Source organism: Python bivittatus, unplaced genomic scaffold, assembly GCF_059951505.1.
Source record: "Python bivittatus isolate LINGU-HERP-01145 unplaced genomic scaffold, Pbiv_v1 ctg000700_np1212, whole genome shotgun sequence".
Taxonomy (NCBI): domain Eukaryota; kingdom Metazoa; phylum Chordata; class Lepidosauria; order Squamata; family Pythonidae; genus Python; species Python bivittatus.
In genome coordinates, this window is record NW_028277098.1 from 72590909 (window position 1) to 72610638 (window position 19730).

General features: G+C 42.1%; 1 protein-coding gene and 1 long non-coding RNA gene across 3 annotated transcripts; one reads left to right on the plus strand and one right to left on the minus strand.

Moving 5' to 3' along the window:
• The first annotated feature begins 2811 nt into the window (after positions 1-2811).
• On the plus strand, positions 2812-6391 carry LOC148214246 (uncharacterized). 2 transcript variants are annotated; one of them, XR_015798593.1, is made up of 2 exons: positions 2812-2994; positions 5977-6391. It is a non-coding gene; the product is annotated as an uncharacterized LOC148214246 (long non-coding RNA). The 2 variants fall into 2 exon arrangements; XR_015798592.1 differs by having other exon boundaries at positions 2819-2976.
• Positions 4578-18510, minus strand: SHISA4 (shisa family member 4). The gene is made up of 5 exons (XM_007426050.4): positions 18382-18510; positions 10835-11006; positions 9517-9650; positions 8586-8765; positions 4578-7584 (listed from the first exon to the last, which is right to left on the minus strand). Exons 1-5 carry the CDS (start codon positions 18437-18439, stop codon positions 7538-7540), a joined length of 591 nt encoding a protein of 196 aa, XP_007426112.1. The 5' UTR covers positions 18440-18510; the 3' UTR covers positions 4578-7537.
• Between the last annotated feature and the right edge of the window lie 1220 nt (positions 18511-19730).

The window sequence follows — 19730 nt, forward strand, 5'->3', positions numbered from 1 at the left end:
TGCCTGTTAATCCTGAGGTAGTTTAGGCCGGACTGAACACCAGCTTACAGAAAAATTATACATATTAGCTTGAAATAGTGATACTTGATAACCTTGACTGAAAACCAGGCTTCTGGATTTTTTAGCTTCATATAGTATGTACACTTGTACCTCATTAGTAAGCATGCACCATTACATCTCCCTCCATTCCCCTCCTCCCCAAAAAAACACCCTAAGAGCTTCCTGAGATGTAGTGGGGAGAAATTGGGTTGTTCAATGTAGTTTTTCCTGAAAGCATGAAGCAGTGATGCCAACTTCTATCGGCATGAGGGCCATACCAGGCCTGCTGCATCGTGAGGATCCCGTTCCAAACAGGTCTTCTAAGAGGCAATTTATTAGAGTCAAACTTTTCTAGAACTGTAAAAACTCTGTTTTTTCTTAGTTGAGACGAGGGGAGGGCAGAAACTGGGGAATACAGAGGCAATGTTTTGGGGTACTTTGTTCATGTCCTAAGCATTAGAAGGAAGATGAGAGAGCTGAAGCACTGGATCTTGCAATCATTATCCGAAAAACCTGTGTGGAAATAGTGGAGCAATGGGTTTTAAATGTGCTACACATGCACAACACTGGAACTGCTAACATTTAAACTGGAATAGCTCTCTGCCCCCTATTAGCTGGTTTTTCAACTTCAGTAATAACTCCGCACCGGAATGAATGGAAAACAATCTGGAACACTGGTTTAAGCATGCCCTCATGTGGCAAGACTTTTACCTCACATTATCAAGAGACAAAGGTTGCTTCCGAATGGACAGTTCCTAGCGCTACTACATGCAATACTTTGTGCAGGTATTCCATCTTTTCCTCCGAACACATTTTGGAAAAAAGAGAAAATAATATAAAGACAGTGGGGAATGTACTCTGACACTGCACATATGATCCTACATATTTGGTAGCATTTGGTGCTGGAGAAGAATCCTGAGAATACCGTGGACAGCCAGTAAAACAAACAAATGGATCATCAAACAAATCAACCCAAAGCAATTCACTGGAGACACACATGACCAGGCTCAAATTATCCTTTTTCAGACACATTATGCAAAGACCCAGGTCTCTGGAAATGGTTGTAATACTGGGAAAGGTGGAAGGAAGGAGAAGAGGATGACCAGCAGCAAAGTGGATGGACTCGGTTACGGTAGCAATGAGGGCACCATTGGGAGACCTGAAGGACCAGATTGGGGACAGATCATCATGGAGGAAATCTATCTATGTGGTTGCTAGGAGTTGAAAATGACTTGCTGGCATATAACCAATCAAAAAAATATTTTGTAGCAAGGAAAGAGATTGACTGCAGGGCCTCATGAAATCTGTAAGACAGAGCAATTGCATGATACAATTCATCTGTGGAAGCAGCCATTATCACAATTAATTGCAGGAATGTGTGTCTTCAGAAAGAACACATTACTAATTCATTTAATGGTTTTAAGGTATTTTAATGATCCAACCATTATTAAGGATTGTAGTTTCTTTAGGCATACCTTTAACTCTCTCTGTGGAATTACCATAGTTTCAAGGTAGCAACGCTACACACACATCCTGGAAATCAGTTTCACTGAACTTTTTTGATCATGCAGGAGCAGACTGAAGGTGGGAGTGGTTGACTCTCATATGTGCCATTTTCTGGATATGAATAACTTTTTCATAATATCTACAGCTTGTTTAAAGCTGCTTTAAAGACTCTTTCATAGCGATAGAGTTACTATATGTCTAGCTTTCCCAGGGCACAGCTGGATTCCACTGCTGACCTGCTCCATCTAGTTAGGAAGAACAAAATTCCCCAAATGGCTCACATGGGGTCACCAGAGGTGGCGACAGTGGTACCCAATGGCAGGTAGAGGTGTCTTGCTCAGCAGTCGGGAGGGCACGTCCCAGCCATAGGGAAATAAAGGCAAAGCATAGATGCCCCACCTTGGTTGCCCCCTGGCTAGTGGGCGGAAAGGGAGCATGATGGCAAGCAAGTGAATTTATTATCGCATTTACAGACTGCTGCAATCCCAACATCCCGCACATGGAGAGACCCCCATCCAAAGTATGGGTTCAGTATTAACATTTTGCCCCCAAGTCTCTCAGACATAACTGTTTGCCTCCTCCACGAAAATCAGAAGTGGCTGATTTTCTACCAGCCACAGATAAGACTGGGGACAGGAAACTCAGACCGAGAGACTGAAAACTTCGCACGAGCCAGTCAAACTCAGCTAAAGCTAAGATGAAGGCACCAGCCCAACTTTGTCTGATTCAGAAACTTAAGCTGAGTGGTTAGTACTTGGATAGGAGGCCACCAGGAGACCCCAGACCCACCTGTAAGCTAGGCCGGGAGGTTGCAAAACGTTTCAGAAGAATGAAGTAGCGAGCCCCTTCTCTAACGTTACCGAGAAAACCACGTAGATTCGCGGGCGCCGGCACCGTCCCTAATCGCGCGAGGTTCATGGGACTGTAGTCGCCTTTGCTTCCCCGAAGGTCGCCTCCGCCAGGGGGCGAAAGAGCGGCGGCCGAAACAGGGGCAAGAGCGGGGCAGGCAGCAGGCGAAGGTCCGGCCTCTCTTCCCGCCGCGACCCCAATGCTTTCGCCCTCTCGGCCGGCATTGCGCGCTTCGCTGCTGGAGCTCCCGCGGGATCGGCTGCGGGGGAGGAAAGCGAGGAGCCGGAGGGGGCCAGCCGGCTGGCCGGGCGGCACAGAGTCGGAAGCGCGAGCCGGACTTCATCCTGCAGGAGGCCGGCATCCTCCGGAGCGAAGTGCGGTGCTCCGTCAGCAGGTGCACCAGCGAGAAGCCCAACGCTTCTTTGGCGCCCTATCGACCAGATCGGGTTCGGACGCAACCAGCGAGGCACCGGGCAAGAACCGCTGGCCGGGCCCGAGGCTGCCACCCATTCCCTGAGGGCACCCGAACGGCGCCTCTGCAGCGTGTGCCTCCTGGACACGTGACCGTGGGGCACCACGGAGGTAGGGGAGCTCCTCAAGGTCAGTGTTTCCCACCAGGATTGAGGCCTGGATTGCTATGGGGCAGCGACGGCCCTGCCCCTTTCTCCTGGCCGCTGTTTTGTGAAGCCCGCCGACGTCATTTACGGGGAGCGTGGAGAGCTCGTGGCTTCCCGTCATTCTGCCCCCGCCCTCTTCTTCCTTTAGGAAGCGTCCATCTAGCACGGCGTCCCTCCTTTTGCAAACTAGTTAAACAGATGCTTCAAGTAGGCAGGGATGAGTCAGTTGTCTTTCCCAGCAATTTGCATTCAGAAATACTGAATCCTGGCATGCAATGGAATGATAGACACCATGGCTAGGTGAGCAGCAAAGAGGGGCCGGTGTCCATTTCAGAGTTCTGCTAAGGCTATCTGTTGGGCAAAGACACAGCTGTAAGGCAGGAATAGAATAAAAGCACATAAGAGCTGAAAGGACTCTGGGACTCCCCTGAGGAAATCCACTGACCCATCCCCAATTGGTAGCCATTTGGCCCCATGTGAAAACCTCCAGCCAGGGGGCATCCACCACTCTTCTAGGAGCACTACAAGAACTGTCGACCAGCGCTTTGGCATCAGCAAAAATTCCTCTGAATAGAAGCAGCCTCTCCAGAGCCATTTTAGGGTTGAAACAAACATCTTGCCTCAGATTTTCTTAGTTTTCAGGGTGCAATTCCAGTTCAGTAAAAACTGAAATGGCTGCTTCTCTACTTAGAATTTTCTTATTAGGCAGGGCATTCCGGTGGTGCTGTCAACACTGAAAACAATCTTCCATTCTTTGCTGTACCAGCTCTTCTCTCTACTACATTCCTTTTCCTAAGATCCAGGTACTTTCTGCTATTTCTCCTTCCTTGATCTGTGTGTTTGCTAATCCCCTGATTGCACCTGCTTTTTTTGCCCTGTGACATGGTGGAGCTTGTCTTCTTTTTCTGAAAATCTGCAAGACTTAAATCTTGTTGAGGAATTTTTCTCTGGAGAAAAAACAGTGCCAAGAGTTGTTACTGAAAATGAAGATGTGATTATTGTTACCAGATGACCGTAATCTAGTGAAAATGGTCTAAGGCTGAAGTGATAATGGCAGAAATGGCAAGTGCCTGTTAAAGTCCCACCCAGTTATGAAAAGGCTTTCTCCAGGCAAACAATAGCCTTTTAAAAATCCTCAGTCAAAAAGGTCTCTTCATGCTATATTTCAAGAGGCTGATTCGGAGAAGAAGGAATTATCCATTAACCAGGATGCAGGATACTCATGTCCAGCTACATAATGATCAAGAACACAAAATCTCTGAAAACAACACTTGTGCAACTTAAAGCAATTTGCATTACCTTCAGTAAACTACAGTGTATTCAGCTGAATAAATTTCCCCATAAGATTATTGGATTTCCATTCAACATGGTTGCATTTGCTGCTATTGTTCTGGGAAATGTTACATTTTAAGAATCAGCAAAATGCACTTGCAGATTATTTAAAACGTTACGGCTCTTTGTTCCCCTCCCTGTGGACACCTTCCTCAATGCAATGTAAGCAACAAAAAGTAGCTGCTCATTTTCTCTCTCCTCTGAGTCAAATATTAACAGTTTCCTTTATCAAGTTCTTTATTGTTCCCAAAGGAAAGTTTGTGTATTTCTCCTGTTAAGAAATGATTCTGGGACTATCTGTCCACTAACCATACAGCAAAGGTAGAAGAAATACACACATGCACACACAGCAGTAACTTAATCAGTATTTACAACTTTAATCCACATTGTAGCAAACATTTTGCAATGCAAACACTTGCCATTCTGGTTAGAATATGAGACAGCGGTGCAACTGTTGCTGCAATTCAGCAGGCCATTCCCACACAGTGGGAATGTGGTTTGAGCAAAAGGGCTGACTCGGTTAACTCCTCCTTTCTCCAACTCAAAAGTTTCCTGCACGACTCAGAGATGGTCAAGTGCAGGGAGAGGATGTCTACATTGTGGTGCCACAGCACTGCTAAACACTTTGGTTCTGCAGAGCTGTGTTGTATGTGCAACATCAAAAGGCATATGCCCAATGCATAGCTTCTTCACGCTGGGCTAACACACTTTCCCAGCTGCTAGGAGCCATGAGGTCAGTAGGCATCATAGCACATGGTCGCCTTTTCTATTTCTTTCCTTGCACAGGAATTGCCTTTATACTCTGCATGAAGCATCATGCATTTGCCTTGCTTCCCAGGCCTTCCCTGTGCTCCAGATAATTTAAATAGAGCCTTTGCAACACTGGCAGGTACAAAATTAACATCCCTTCAGCAGGTGAGGAGGAATAGCTGGGACTGTCCGACCTCATCTCATCACACTAGAACTTGCCAATGTTTGGGAAGAACAATAAGATGTAGCAGCGGATTGATGATCTGGGCCATGCAGCAAGAATATAGCAGGGATGTGCAAAACTTACTGTTCTGGAACAGCTTCTAAACTACACTACAAATGACTTTCTATTCTGGAAAACTATCAGACTGCTCTAGAATGGCCAAAGAGGTACAGTCAGGAAGAAAACAAAATTCCAGTGTTCTCTGCAACATACCAGCTGCAGAATGGTAGGTTTTGCACACAATAGAATACAGACAGAGCCAGAGAAAGCACCAGGGACTTCCAGAAGAAATAGGCTGCACTACATAAAGAATAGGCACCAATTTCTTAGTAGGCATTCCCCTCCCCCACCCCGAGGAATACAGTTGACTGATCAGAGGCGAAGCTGAGAAGCTGGATTAAGAGACAATCAAAGGGGTTAGCTAATCTTAGCTAATCTTTCTTAGTGAAAAGAAAGGAATGTAAACTGAATTAGAATATTATGAAAGAACATGTATTTATATATATGAGAGGAGTCTCACCATGGGAGAAAACTTTTTTTTCACATGAAATTTGAAAGAAATTCTTGCTGCAGTTACTTTTGACCAGTGACTATAAACCAAAAGTAGCAAGAATACTAATTTCTTATACAAATGACATTGTCTTCTCTTCTCATTTGCAGAAAAACAGAAGATGCTGGTTGAAGAGTTCCAAGATTTGAAACTGAAGCCATGGAGGATGCCCAGGTTGGGGAAAGCTGTGTTAGCTAGGAATGCTGGAAACTCTAGTTCAACCCATCTGGATGTTGGTGGAAGGGATTTGTATAGAAATGGAACAAATGGAACTAACCAGGAAAGAGGGGTCTAATAAGACTTCACATATGGAACCAACACTCCTCCAAATGGCTATCCAATTACCATATCTGTTGTTTAGCCAAGGCATCTCCCTAACACAATTGCTAAACCAGTTTTAAGCCTGATTGAATTCTGTCCCTGCTCATCTGAGATGCCAGTTCTTGGCAGGTTCTTTTTGCCCCTTGGTCTACCTGGTGGGAAATGGGCAATATGACTACATTACAGTGAATTAACAAGTACACATGAACCAGGAATAGAGCACCAGATATCTCTGTCATGGGTAAAGAGTTCACAACTTGCCACAGGCTCTAATGCTTACTTTACCTTTTGAAATATCTAGATTTCATATCACTGGGTGGTAAAGGGGCTGTAATTTGAGAGCAGTTTATATTGGAAGTCATAATATGACCCTGCAGGCTTAACTCTGTTTTTCTTTAGATTGGTCTAGAATGCACAAGAGATATTTCAAAATGCTCTTCAATGTAGTATGGAAATCAGTAAAAAAAAAAAAAAATCCCTCAGAAAATCCAAATTATTCAAAGAGAAGAATTATCTTTGTCACCCAGTTTTTCCTAGACAATACCCATAGCAAATCTTGCAGGTGAAATGCCAAAAGTGGGCTCGTCTCTACATCTTCAAATACTGAATTACTTTCATTCTGTGCTGAGAAGCAGGGAAAACAATGTGTCTTCTCTTCTCTAGCCCTCATCTCACCTCTTAGAAGAGTCTCTAGGCCCATCTACTTTTCTTGTGTATTAATTGCACTTACAGCTTTATTTGGGAATCTACATGGGCTTTCAAGTAGCTTCTCCTCTGGACTCTGGCCAAGGTAATGTCTACTTAGTGTAAGAATCTATATCAGCACCAAATATCTTCAGACTTTAATATCTATATCCATCTTAGGGCTCAGGGCTTCCTTAAGACATGAAACATCAGCTGGAGGTTATGAAGAATGGAACTAAAATTGACCCTCCTCTTCTTCAGGGAAAGACAGGTAGCTCTCTGCTGCCCCCTGGAGGCAAGCTGCCTGCCTACTCCTGAAGAAGCTTGGTTGCAGAGAAGGGTAATCTCTCAAATTATATTTATGGCACTTGTACCAGCTTTGTGCACTCGCATTTGTAATCATTAGCTACTTCCTGAATCCATATAGGAAGAGAGGAGGACAAGGTGACTCTCTCAATGACTGGGATGGGTGGGGAAATGAATTAAAGTCATAATGCTTCCTACCATGCAGAATAAGATAACTAGTAAAAAAAAAAAAACACTGGCAAATACTGACGCATAGGCTGGAGTTTCAGGACAGCAGGAGTCCCCTACAAGTTCTGTAAAAAGGGAGTTGGCAGGCCCAGAAAGAAAGGCTTCCTTTGAATAGTCCTCACAAGAATCTTCTCAAGTGCTAGGCTGTGTTGGTTGCGGTGGGAGGTATGGTGGGGGAGCTGCAGAAGAAAGAAACTGACCATTAGAATATGGGTAGCAGCAGCTTGCTATCTTTGCTGGTCTTGATTAGTACATGAATAAGAAACTAGTAGGAAGGCTTAAGTCTGTAAATTGCCATACACTGAGCTCAACTCAAAGCAGTTTTTTACAGAAACACCAAAGGTGAAGCTGGACCTAATTCAAGGTTAAATGTTCTCCAAATGTGTGAGGATTATAGAGTTACCATACTCTGCCCTGCAAAAATCCAGATAACCACTAGGTGATAGCAAAGGGAATTCTTTCTGTCACCCAGTGGTCATCACCTTTTTTGCAGCCCTGATATAGTAGTCCTATGGAAATGTCATATTTCTGTATCTTTTATTCTGTTACATTGCTACATTTTATGTTACTGTAGCTTGGGGGGGAGCCTCTTATTTTGCCTTGTTTTACGCATGGCCATCTTGGGTTTTAGAAAAGGACAAGCCTATGTCCATGCTTTTCTTTCTTTCTTTCTTTCTTTCTTTCTTTCTTTCTTTCTTTCTTTCTTTCTTTCTTTCTTTCTTTCTTTCTTTCTTTCTTTCTTTCTTTCTTTCTTTCTTTCTTTCTTTCTTTCTTTCTTTCTTTCTTGTTCTTCTACCCTTAAATTTCCCTCCCTGCCTTTCCACTGTTATTCCAATGCATCCTCAACATTAATCTTTCTCCTACCACTTAAGAGATTCTGAAAAGATTAAATCTCTCGGATGGAACTCAACTAAGACTTACTGTTACCTAACTACAACCATGCATTGTTAAAATTTCTTCTGATTTACACTTACCAAGGCTTGTTAAGTGCCTGTGATTCAGTGAATACTGTGGATTGTTTGTGTATAACATTTTCTTAACAGTAGCTCTAGAGAACTGCAGCTCTCATAATTCCCTGCCCATGCTTGAAGGAAATTCTGAGAGTTCAGACTGAGTACATCTGTACCATATGTGGATAGGAAGTAAATCTAACTTTTCATTATTTACACTCTTTTCTCACCTGTAGGATTGTAGTACGGTGGCCCAGGTGGATATAGAGGGTACTGTGCAGCTGGAACTGTAGGTGGGTAGGGAAACACAGGTGTATATCCAGGATGAAATGATGCTGGCCCTGCTTTTGGATCCATAGGATAAGGGTCTGGAGGCTGGTCAGGATAGCCAGAAAGTGGAATCTCCTGACCTGGATTGAACAAATTTTTGTGAGTACATGCTTCTGTGTGATAGTAAAACTGTGCAGCAGTCTGGATTTGAAGGGGAAGAGGTGACTTGGAGCATGCGTGGACACATACATCACATCTCTTGGCAAGCTGCTTCTTTTCCCAGCCTTATAACGCAATCCCAGGAAAAGACATGTTTGATTTAAGGAGATGCCAGTGGGTATAGTCTGCTCACCCACTGTGCATCACCTTTCCACCTTTGAATCCAGATCACTACAAAGATAATAATTCTCCATGTAATAAGGCAGCCTTCTCCAATCTGCCAGCATGTAGTCCAGATGTTTTGGATTGCAGCTTCAATCATTCTCAGGCCGCCCAGCTCTTGGAAAGATTCCCCATCAGAATGCCCATCTAAGCAACATAAGACTAATTGCAAATATGGTCTTATATCTATGAGAAGGAAGATGTTGGTGTCAAGCCAAACATAGCTGGCAAAATCAAGAAAACAAGAATGACATAGATTTCAGTAAGGTAATGCTAGTCTGAAGTAAATACAAGGCTTTGGAAACTGTAATAGGGAATTCCCAGTTTCCTTTGTAGTGAGAATTAATTAAAGCAGAGTCTCCTTGAAACCCTTTTTCCCAGATGTCTCCCCCTCCCCCCTTGGCTGCATTGCTATTTATGAGACAATCGGTCAACTGACTCACCCTCCAACATTCCCATTCCCCCCCCCCAGTCTCTCCCAGTGGGCCACAGTAGAAAGACATCTTCTACCTTGATAAGGAGTCTGCATGTGATGCCGTCGCTGATACAAGTAGCAGCAGGAGCACAGGAAGCAGCAGACAATGGTGGCAACAATGGCCACAAAAAGAATCACAGCTGAAGCGATGCCAGCAATGGTTCTCGGGCTGCAGAGGACAGACAAAGACAAGAGGATGTCCATGCTTTAGAATCTGCTACTGAACTAGATACTAGTGACTCCTCTACAAGACAAGGATATATGAATTCTCAAAAATCCAGTCACTTCTACTGCCCATCTTCTCACGGTATCTTTGGGTCCAGGTTAAAAAGAGAGTGAGAAATCCGTCAGATATGGTGAGGGACTTTTAAAAATACAGCAGATGCCCTAGGCATCTCTTCCTGCTTTGTTTAATCTAGATTTTTCTAGCTGAGCTATGAGTGCTGTACTTTGGACCCAGTTAGAGGAGATCTGTGAAGGTGTACCAGGTACGTGATGAGAGACTCTTCCTCCTCAGCATTCCTAAAACAGGCTCAAAAAATTAGATAAGTAGATCTATGTATAAAAAATTATTAGAAGTTCTCCAACAACACCTAGGAATCCTGCTCTTTATATACATTAGTCTAAGGTTTAATTCTTGGTCTCATCTTCCTTTTTTAAGTCAGCAACCACATGGCTACTCACTTCCTACATGGCTACTCATTTCCTCCTTGAAAGTTTCTGCTGTTCTCTGGCATGAGAATTAGAGATTTCAGCCTCTCCACCTTCAACTCTTATAAATGCATGGACCCAGTGTCACAGTTCTCATCCTAAGCTATAAAGGTATATTAGGTCTGGCTTAGCAAGTTATGTGAACTAAGCCTTTATGGTTTATAAATCATGGGTTATGGCAGGAGTTCATAATCTAAGGCACTAATACCACATGTGGCTCCAGAAAACTTTGGGTGTCAGCTGTGTGCGTGGGTTTCATTAATATGTAACTGCAAGGGAAACTGAATTTGATCAGGGCAAGGAAGAAAGGAGAGCTCATCCCTTTCCCCGTGGACGTTTTTCCCCAACCATAATTAGCATTACTGAAGCTGCATAGGAGAGATTTTGACTTTAGAAAAACTCCCGAGAAACGATGAAGCATCTCCTCCCCACTCTATTCTGCTCTGATCAAACTCTACTCCTGCCCACCCCCATCCCCCAGCTGTATCTCAGTCATAAAAGCAAGAATATGTAGTTGGGGGATCACTTATATCACTCTGCTCTGTCCATTCAGGCCCTTCAGAGATGACGCTAAGTCTTCATCCCAGTCTTGTTGCTTCCAACCGTCTTCTGTGGCTGGGCCCATCACCTACATATTCTTACCCAAAGGCCATGCAGTGCTTTTGCTGCCGTTCAGTGAGGAGGTTTCTGACATCGAAGCAGCAGAAGCGATGGTAGCAATCACCACAGCAGAAAGAGGGGAAGTTACAGTCTATGCCACGGTGCCAGGAGCCATTTCTGTCTAGGTACCACTTGCAGTCTTCATCAGCTGAGACTGAAAGGAGAAACAAGCCACCCCTTAGCCTTTATCTACTCCACAGAAAATAAAAAGCAGTGAGAAGCCTTCTAAGAACATTGTACAGGGGCTACCCAGATGTTTCCTACACATCAGCCTTTAGGAATGACCCAGGGACCTATATTTAGAGGCCTTCCAGAATTTTGCAGGACATCTTCACATGATCTTTCACAATAGCAGGGCCATCCAACATTTAAAATTAAACTTGAAAAATGTGTGCAAGATCATTAAATCTTGCAAAATCATGTAAGATATGTGACATTAGCCAAGAATGTCAAAAATTTTTTAACTTATTGCAGGATTTTGGTTTTCCTGAAATCTCACAAGATTTTATGTGAGAATACTGAAATGTGAGATTTGGTGAATCTTGTAAGAATGTGGGTTTTTAAAAAAAAATTATTTTTATTTAATTATGGGGTTCCAGAGACACCATTTATGGTTTCTCCTAAATTATACCGTCCACAATACCACGTTGCCAACACTCTCCATAAACATTGTTCTCTTTCTCTTTTTAAATATAAAAGCAATAATGCAGATGTTGGCAACATCATGCCAGTGGATACTTTCTCTGGCAGTTGTACGACTCTCTGACTTTAATATTTTTCAGATTCTTTTAATTTAAAAAGTTTAGTAGGAAGCTGCCATGTAACGAAGTGAAGCACCAGTTTCTAGCAATACTAGAATGCCCCAAAGCCTGACAGAGGCCACATAAGTATTTTTACAATTTAAATATACTGGAGGGCCATAGTCCAATATTTTCTTAGACAATATGACAATCTGTCCTCTACAAAAACAAAAGAAAAAGAAAAGCCGGATTAGGAGCCAGTATCTTCTGGGGGTTAAGGGGGATGAACCACATCATTTTGTCTTCAAGGAAAAGGGTGTATTGGCCATAGCCATCATGGCAACCATGTTGTATAGAAAACACAGTATAGACAACAATGTAAACACTGCTTAAATTTGTAGATATTGCTACAATATATTGTGTTTATTTTTACAAAATTAAAATAGATTGTGAACTGCATGCAACATATAGCATATTCAAATCTGAGATATATGTTCTTGATCATTGTTGTAACAGAGAAGTGACCATGTGAATTGTCATCACTATCCAAAGTTGTATTCCTTGTTACATTTTTAAAAAATTTGATAGACCAGATGAATTACATGAAACCTTATGCCATTAAAATAAAGATGCGGAATACATGTTCAACTTGCTTATTTCTTAAAAATATAGATGACCATGCATTTATAAATGCTGTCAAAAGGGAATAAAAAATATACTCATGTAGATCATATTATGTCAGACCTAGCCAAGCAGAGGAAGGTAAAATTGACACTCTTGTACTCTCTAGCATATAGAGGTTGGGTAACTGCTATGGTTTTTTATTACCACCCAGAGTATCAAATGAGTTCATTCCCATGCTTCAAGCCCCTTCTCTTAAACATGTGATCTCCATATATAGAACATGACCAGCTGTCTTGAGATGACTGGAAGTGCTTACCCTGCTCTCTAAACATTGCAACCATTTATTAACCACAGTTCAATTCTGCCTTTCTTCCAAAAAGTCCAAGTGATGTATGTAATTCTGGCTTTTCACCCAGGCCTTTGGCGAGAGAGTGAGACCACTTGTTTCATCGTGCTTGCCATCTTTTATTGATCTGATTATAATTTCTTTGTTTGATTGTTGTGAGCCACCCAGAGTTATTGAGGGTCAGGCAGCATACAAGTTTAATATTTTGCCCCATTTTAACTTCCAGACAACCCCATGAAGTAAATAGGTTTGTTAGGAAAGAATATCATAAGCAAGTGGATATTTTAATTTGGATATTCCAAATATGAAACCAATATTTTAACCCATCACATACCATACTGTATTTTAATGCAGTGATTCTAAAGTTCTTGTACAGGATTTGTAATCCTAAAACCAATTTCCCCATGTATGCAGATATTTCCCTTACAGAGTAAGATAGGTTCTCACCACTACTGCATTAAAAATATAATATTTGTATTCTTTGTTTATATAAAACAAAATTCAGTCACAAATGTATGATCTGTGATGAGTGAAGTAAATAGTATTTATGAACAGAAATAGTGTCTTCTTTCAAACATGCACATTCAGTGCTACCTCCCACCCCTTCCCACCCTCCAATCCATGTAAGTTACTTGGCTATTAACTGGATGAAAGGGAATCTATAGCAGAGTTTTGCAGACTTGATCTATTGGAATGAACCATGTTTAAGAAAGGACTGGTGTTCAGAAGTGAGACAGAACTATACTGAGGAAATGCAAAGTTGTGATCCATTCACTCACTGAACAAAGACAAGCAGGCTTCATGTTTCTTTTTCTTTCTTATGTTACTTTTCCTTTCTTTGTATTCTCTCTTTCTGTAAGAGAAACAGTTGCATCTCCCTCTTTTTCTCTGCAGACTAAAGCTGCAACATTATTTTCCCTGGCACAGGAAGACTATAAGAAATAATTAACAAATAAAAACATTTAATACTGTTTTATTAGTGTTTCTGTGATTTTAAAGGATGGAAGGACGTAGCTGGAATTCCTCTCCACTGACACAATGAAGAGATGAAAAGACAAGGCAACATAAGCCTAATCCTCTGACATGTCAACTATCTGGGGACAGAAAGATGTTAATGCATGTTCACCAGGAAGATATTTCTTGTACATCTTTCACCCACTATACTTCCTTATCCATTTGAATCTGTATCTTAGATGAGCTCATGAAACATAATTGGTTTTGCCTAAATTATTGATTGTTGAATTTAATCACTTTTTTGTATTTTATTCAAGGATATTGCTAAGCATGGGAAAGGCTTTCTCATAACAGAGTTTGAATAATTAAAATTTCTGCACTAAGTTCTTCAGTGCAGTAAAAGCATCTGTCTCTTACTGTATGTAGAACTGGGAAAAACTTCCTTCTTCCTCTTCAGTTATTCTGGGGGACAATGGTTTCTATTTGGTTCATCAAGATGGAACTCTGTGATACAATTTTGGTTAAGAGCACAAACCTGAGGCAGAAGCAAAAGACATAAGATATCAGTAGGTATGGACATTTGCAGGGGGCTTGATTCATGCTTATATCTTCCCTCTTTGTGATGGGAAGGGGTCATCTCTAGTCCAGTTTTCCTAAATTTGCTTTTTCATTGAGAACCTTCATAGATTCATTCAGCCTGAATAAGCAGTGTGATGTTTGTGCAGTCTGATGTAAAGTAAAATTATTCCATGATTGCTAGCCGGCATGCCCAACATTGTTACGATGTTAGACTTGACTATGGAGACCCAGATTCAAGTCCCCAATTAATTATGGAACTCAATAAATGAACTTGAGCCAATGATTCTCTCTCAAACCAACATACCTCACAGGATTGTTTCCATAAGGAAAAAATCTTGAACTCTCATAGAAAAGGCAAGATAAGTATAATGGTAAATGCAACAATAATAAATAAAACATCTAGAATCCTTTGCTAGAATGGCCAAAGCCTATATCTACTAGAGATCATGAGGATTGAAATTAAACTCATCTAGAAGGCACAAGGCTAGGAAAGGTTGGGCTAAATGGTTCAACTATTGCTTTGACTGCATTTACTATTTATGCACTCACAATAATAGTAGAACCCTTTAGCTAGACTTCCCTAAGCTAGTCCCTCAACTCCTATGATTCCTACCCAGCATATCCATTAACTATTGTATTAGTTAGACATATTATTTAGGAATTGAAATTCAATACACCTAGGAAACAAAAAGTTGTAAAACATTGCATAGCCTGTTCCTCTCAACATAAATAAAAAGCCCTTAGCCACTATCAAAAGGCCAAGAAACCAGCCACCTTCATAAAATATTAATATAGCTTGCAGATACAGCATACTCATTATTAGCAGGGCCTCAATGTGGAAACACCCTCAGGTTGTGTGAAAGAATGCAGGGAGTATAATCCGCTGCAGATGGCAGCACCATGGACAGCACCACACAGTTGAACAACCAGGTTCTAGGCACAAGCAGATTCCATTAGGCCCAATAGTGAGCCCAAACAATGAATAAGGGATCGTGAGAATTACTGCACATCCAAACTGGTCAATGGGCTAAGAAAATACTTTCAAACTGAATAAATAGCGTTAGGCATTAAAAAAAAAAAGCCAGCTAGATCCCTTTTTCAAGTAATAGAGTCAGTGGGACTTCAGTCATCAGCCGTAATATCTATTTTATTCTACAATCCATTTCTTCTCAGTGGTTTTCTCAATTTCTTTCCCCCTTGCTATTGGAATTTCCATGTCTTCAAGTGTTTGTTTTGGAACTTACTTTCCTTCAAAGCCCCATAGCAAATTCTCATTTATCCCGGATTCAGAGAATCCAAACAGTCCCACTTCCCCTAATGTATCCACCTTAGAACTGTCTTATATCTCTTTGATGTGCCTGCTCAATTAGCACCAGCAGCCTTGGGCCAACAGCCCTTGCCCCCCCCCCATCCATTTCCCCCCACTGTAAACACAGAATTAATACTTCCTAACTTTCTGTGAAGCTGACAAGGAGCACTTTGGCTGTAGCAATAGAAACCTCATTTAATGACTAGAAGTGAGAGAAGGATGAGTATACAGAGATGCAAACTGGACATACATGAGGCACAGGAACAAGATAACTGGACTGAGAAGAAAAGCAAGGAGAAAGAAGGGTGTTACACAAAGGTATCACTGGCAGAAATATCCTTCCATGCAGCATTGATATTCAGATTAGTATTGAAGCTTTGTAGGAGGGACGTATGCAACCATTTGGACTTCTTGCTCATGCTTTGTTTTCAACAGCTTCTTCTACTCATTAGTGAAGGTAAAAAGACACCTCAGTTCAGAAGTAATTATTTGGGAGAAAAAAAACCCTTATCATCTAATAAAGATGTTATATTGTGAACAGAAGCACAACAATATCCATTATAAACAAATGGGAAGATCTATTATGTGTGGTTTAACTGAGGCTTGGACAAACATTATTACAGCTGGGTTTTTTTTTTAAGATTATTTTATCTGAAGTACCTTTTAAAAATCTTTCTAAAATTGAAAGTGTTAGGCTGAATCTACATCATAATCAAAATTTTTCACTGCCTGGAACAAATTCCTTGGGAACCAGGATTTTTAAGCATAGTATGCTACACTAAGTACAATAACTGGATTTCCACATTAAGTCACAAACCATCACAGTGGCTGGAATTCACACATCAGGTAAAAACAAAGAAACCTGATCCAGATATATGTAATATAAATGCTACAATGAGCATATTACATGAATGTCAGTTATACTGTCCATCTGCCAGAACTTTGGAAAAACCTTTTCCTCATTATTATCATTATATCTTGAATAATGAAGTACCCTTCTTCTCTCACAACACAACAATGACTTTATGATAATAGAAAAAATAAGCCTTTGTCTGTCTGTAGTAACTATGTAAACCAACAAGGAAGCTGTTTTCAGTTACTATTCCAACTTCAGCCATAGCAGAGTGATTAGCAAAATTAAGGGATAACTGTTCTATATTAAATGTTTTCAAGTAGATATGGAACAACACACTGAGAACAGGCCATTTTCAGAACTAGTGCTATTCCACACCTACAGTACTTGAGAACACATTTCTCATGATGAAATTTACCATAAAGTTTTATATGCAATTTCTATTGTTTTCTTGCAAGATCAGTCCTCTAGGTGTACTAAAACTGCAACATGGTCCATCTCTGTTCATTCTGGCTGAGGATGAAAGGAGTTGCACTCAATCATCTGAAGATACCAGACTGAGGAAGGTGACTTAGAACCTAGTGAGTTGCTACCTGTCAGAAACAAACCCTATTCGGATAAAAGAACCTATGGCCTTCCTGAAAACAAACCATCTTCTTAAGTTCATGAACATCAACATGAGCATGATTAACATGCTCAGTCTATAAATGCTCAGAAGTACTAGCATATTTCACACCATGTTCTTTCACAGAACAATCTTCCACAGCCTAACTTCTTTTATATATTTAATGTGGGACTACAAATCCATACTTTTGGAAGCATCAGGTTCAAGACTTCTATGGCATCTCCCTGATCTGTTAGTTTTTCATAAATGTTGATAGGGTTATAATTTCAAAGGCACATGTCTTTTCTGAACATCTGAATCAGATCTCTGAATCCCATAGTGCAAAAGTTCTACATTGCAAAAATAATAATATCAGTGAAAAGAGTGTTGGAAAAACATTGTATCAGACCAACTTTATATCTGGTTAGGTGACTCCACTTTTCCAGGGATCAGCAATGCAGTATCAGGAGCAGCAGACAGCAACATGTTCAGTCACTAACCATTAAGTCACTGCAGGCACTTCAGTCAAGACACAATTTCACCTTTCTACAAATAGCATCTTTATTTTTAAAACTCATACAATACAGGTTATTTAACTCCCACAGGTTCCCTATAATTATCAGGTTAGCATCCTTCTTCAACCACAGACAAAAATAATTCACACAGAATCATCATCCATAAACATTTCAACAAGGATGTGGCAGGAAAAAGAAATAGGACCCTACTATGATTAGATGCGAGCATTTGGGTTTGTAATGTCTTTCCAAGAGCCTGCAGTGCTCAAAGGAGTGAGGCCAATTGTCACAAAGCTCTGGAGTGTCAGGGTCAAATGCTGTTTCTCCCCAGCTCAAATTCCATGATATGAATGAAAATTCAGTTTTGTGCAGCTCTCATTTAGTTCAGTGGAGCACACTCAAAAGTTTCCCGTTTGTATGACTTTTTAATTTATTGATTATTTTCTGGTCCTCCAGCTTCTAAGATTAATTTGGGGATGACATTCCAGTTGAGGGTTTCAGTCCAAATGACAGTAAACACTTTGACTCTATATCCTCTACAGAAAAAATCCAGACCAACTCAACATAAACATGGCATTAGATGAAAACGGCGCTATTCCCAGGACATCAAAGGTGCAAAATAACACCGCACGTCCCAATTTGAACCACTGAGACTAGAGGAGAAGGATGAATCATGAGGTTTTTCTCCTAATTCCAGCCTCTAGCGGCGATGGGGTATTTCACACATGCTCAGGAGCACCCTTTTTGTTCCATTACTTTCAAGATGGAACACAAAAACAGTTTCCAGAACAGAAACCGGGTTCAGCTAGAACGAGCCCAGAGAAGCACCAGCACTCTCCCCCACCCACTCCTGGCCAGGCGCAGACCCAGCTTTTGCTTCACGCGGCGGGCCTGCGCCGCGCCGCTCTTCCCCTCCTGCCGGGAGCCCTGCGCGGGATCCACGCCGCAGCTGCCTCGGCCGCGCTCCGCTTCCCTCACAGCCGCGCGCCCTCGCCCCGGCCTTACCGAGGGTTGCAGCGACCAGGCTGCAAAGCACCGTCCCCACCAGGGCCCAGCTTCCCATCGCCGTTGTTCTGAAGGGATTCCAGATGCCCGGCCGACGCTGCGGAAAGGGGCGGGCGCGGAGAAACTGGATCCGGGGAGACGCCTCCTCTTCTCCCAAGAAGGGAAGCGCAAACCGCGGTGGGAGGCCGGAGCGAGCTCTCTTCTTGTGTGCCGGGTAGGGCTGTCAGAGCTGCGGGGCCTGCTACGGGATTAGCGAAGACCGTAATTTTCCTTCCGAGGTGGTTTGGTCGGCAGCCAAAGGGGTGAACTACGGGCATTTGTTTTCTCTGAGAGTCCCAAACTGAAGCATTGCCGGGGGGGGGGGGGGGAGAAAAGGAAAAAGCAAGCCAGCAATTCCTCATGGCAGAATTGAGGGAAGCTTCATTCACTCTTAATCCCCTTTCTCTGCCTTCCAAGTTCTCTGAACAACTTTCTGTCAACAATTAAAAACTGAAGGATCATAACCAAACTTAATGGTATGCAAGAGAAAAACTTCGGGGCACCAAATGACATTAAGTCATAACAAGAACCTGGCAAGAGGTAGCAACTAATTTAAAACTGATTCTAAGTTGGAAAACTGTTTAGACTTTCAACATCTGAAATGTTTCTAAAGGACCAGTCCAGGAAAGCTCCGAGGACAGAATTTGGCAGCTCAGCCATCACAGCGTTGTTCCTAATTGTTGCTCCATTCAGGGCTGCCTGGAGCCAAATGTTTCTTAATCAAGGTCCCCTAGGTACGTATTCCTCAAAAGCTGGTGCCTGTGAATGAAGGAGGTTTGCACCCCCAAATAATCATTGAATCACCATGGAATTTATACCCCACCGCTAGAAAATCTCTTGTTTTATCATAATTGCATCCAGACCAAAGCTTCCCTTTTATACAAGTCAGTGCACAAGAGATGGGATTTTTTTTTCCTGAAAGTCTGGAGCACGAGGCTGCTCCAGGATCCTTTGATGCTTCAGGTGGAGCAGTCAGTGATGTTGTGGCCCAGCCACCCAGGTCAAAGCGCAAAATTGTGCAAAGCAGCCATCTGTTCATCATCCGCAATTGTTTGGGCACTCTCCATATGCCTTCTGCTCTGTCCTGTAATCCCACTTCAAGGTTATAGCTTTGTAATTTCATTTGTTGCTGCCTTTAAATCCACCTTCTCTCTGTTTCTCCTTCTTCCCTCTTTTTTTCCATATTGCCCATCAGCCCTGGAGGCCCACCCCCACTGTGGATGCCAATGCGTTCCCAAGCCCGTAGCACCTGCCTTGCCCTCTCCCTGAACAGTGTTCGCCGTTGCTCTTTCCACCCATCTGCATGAGCA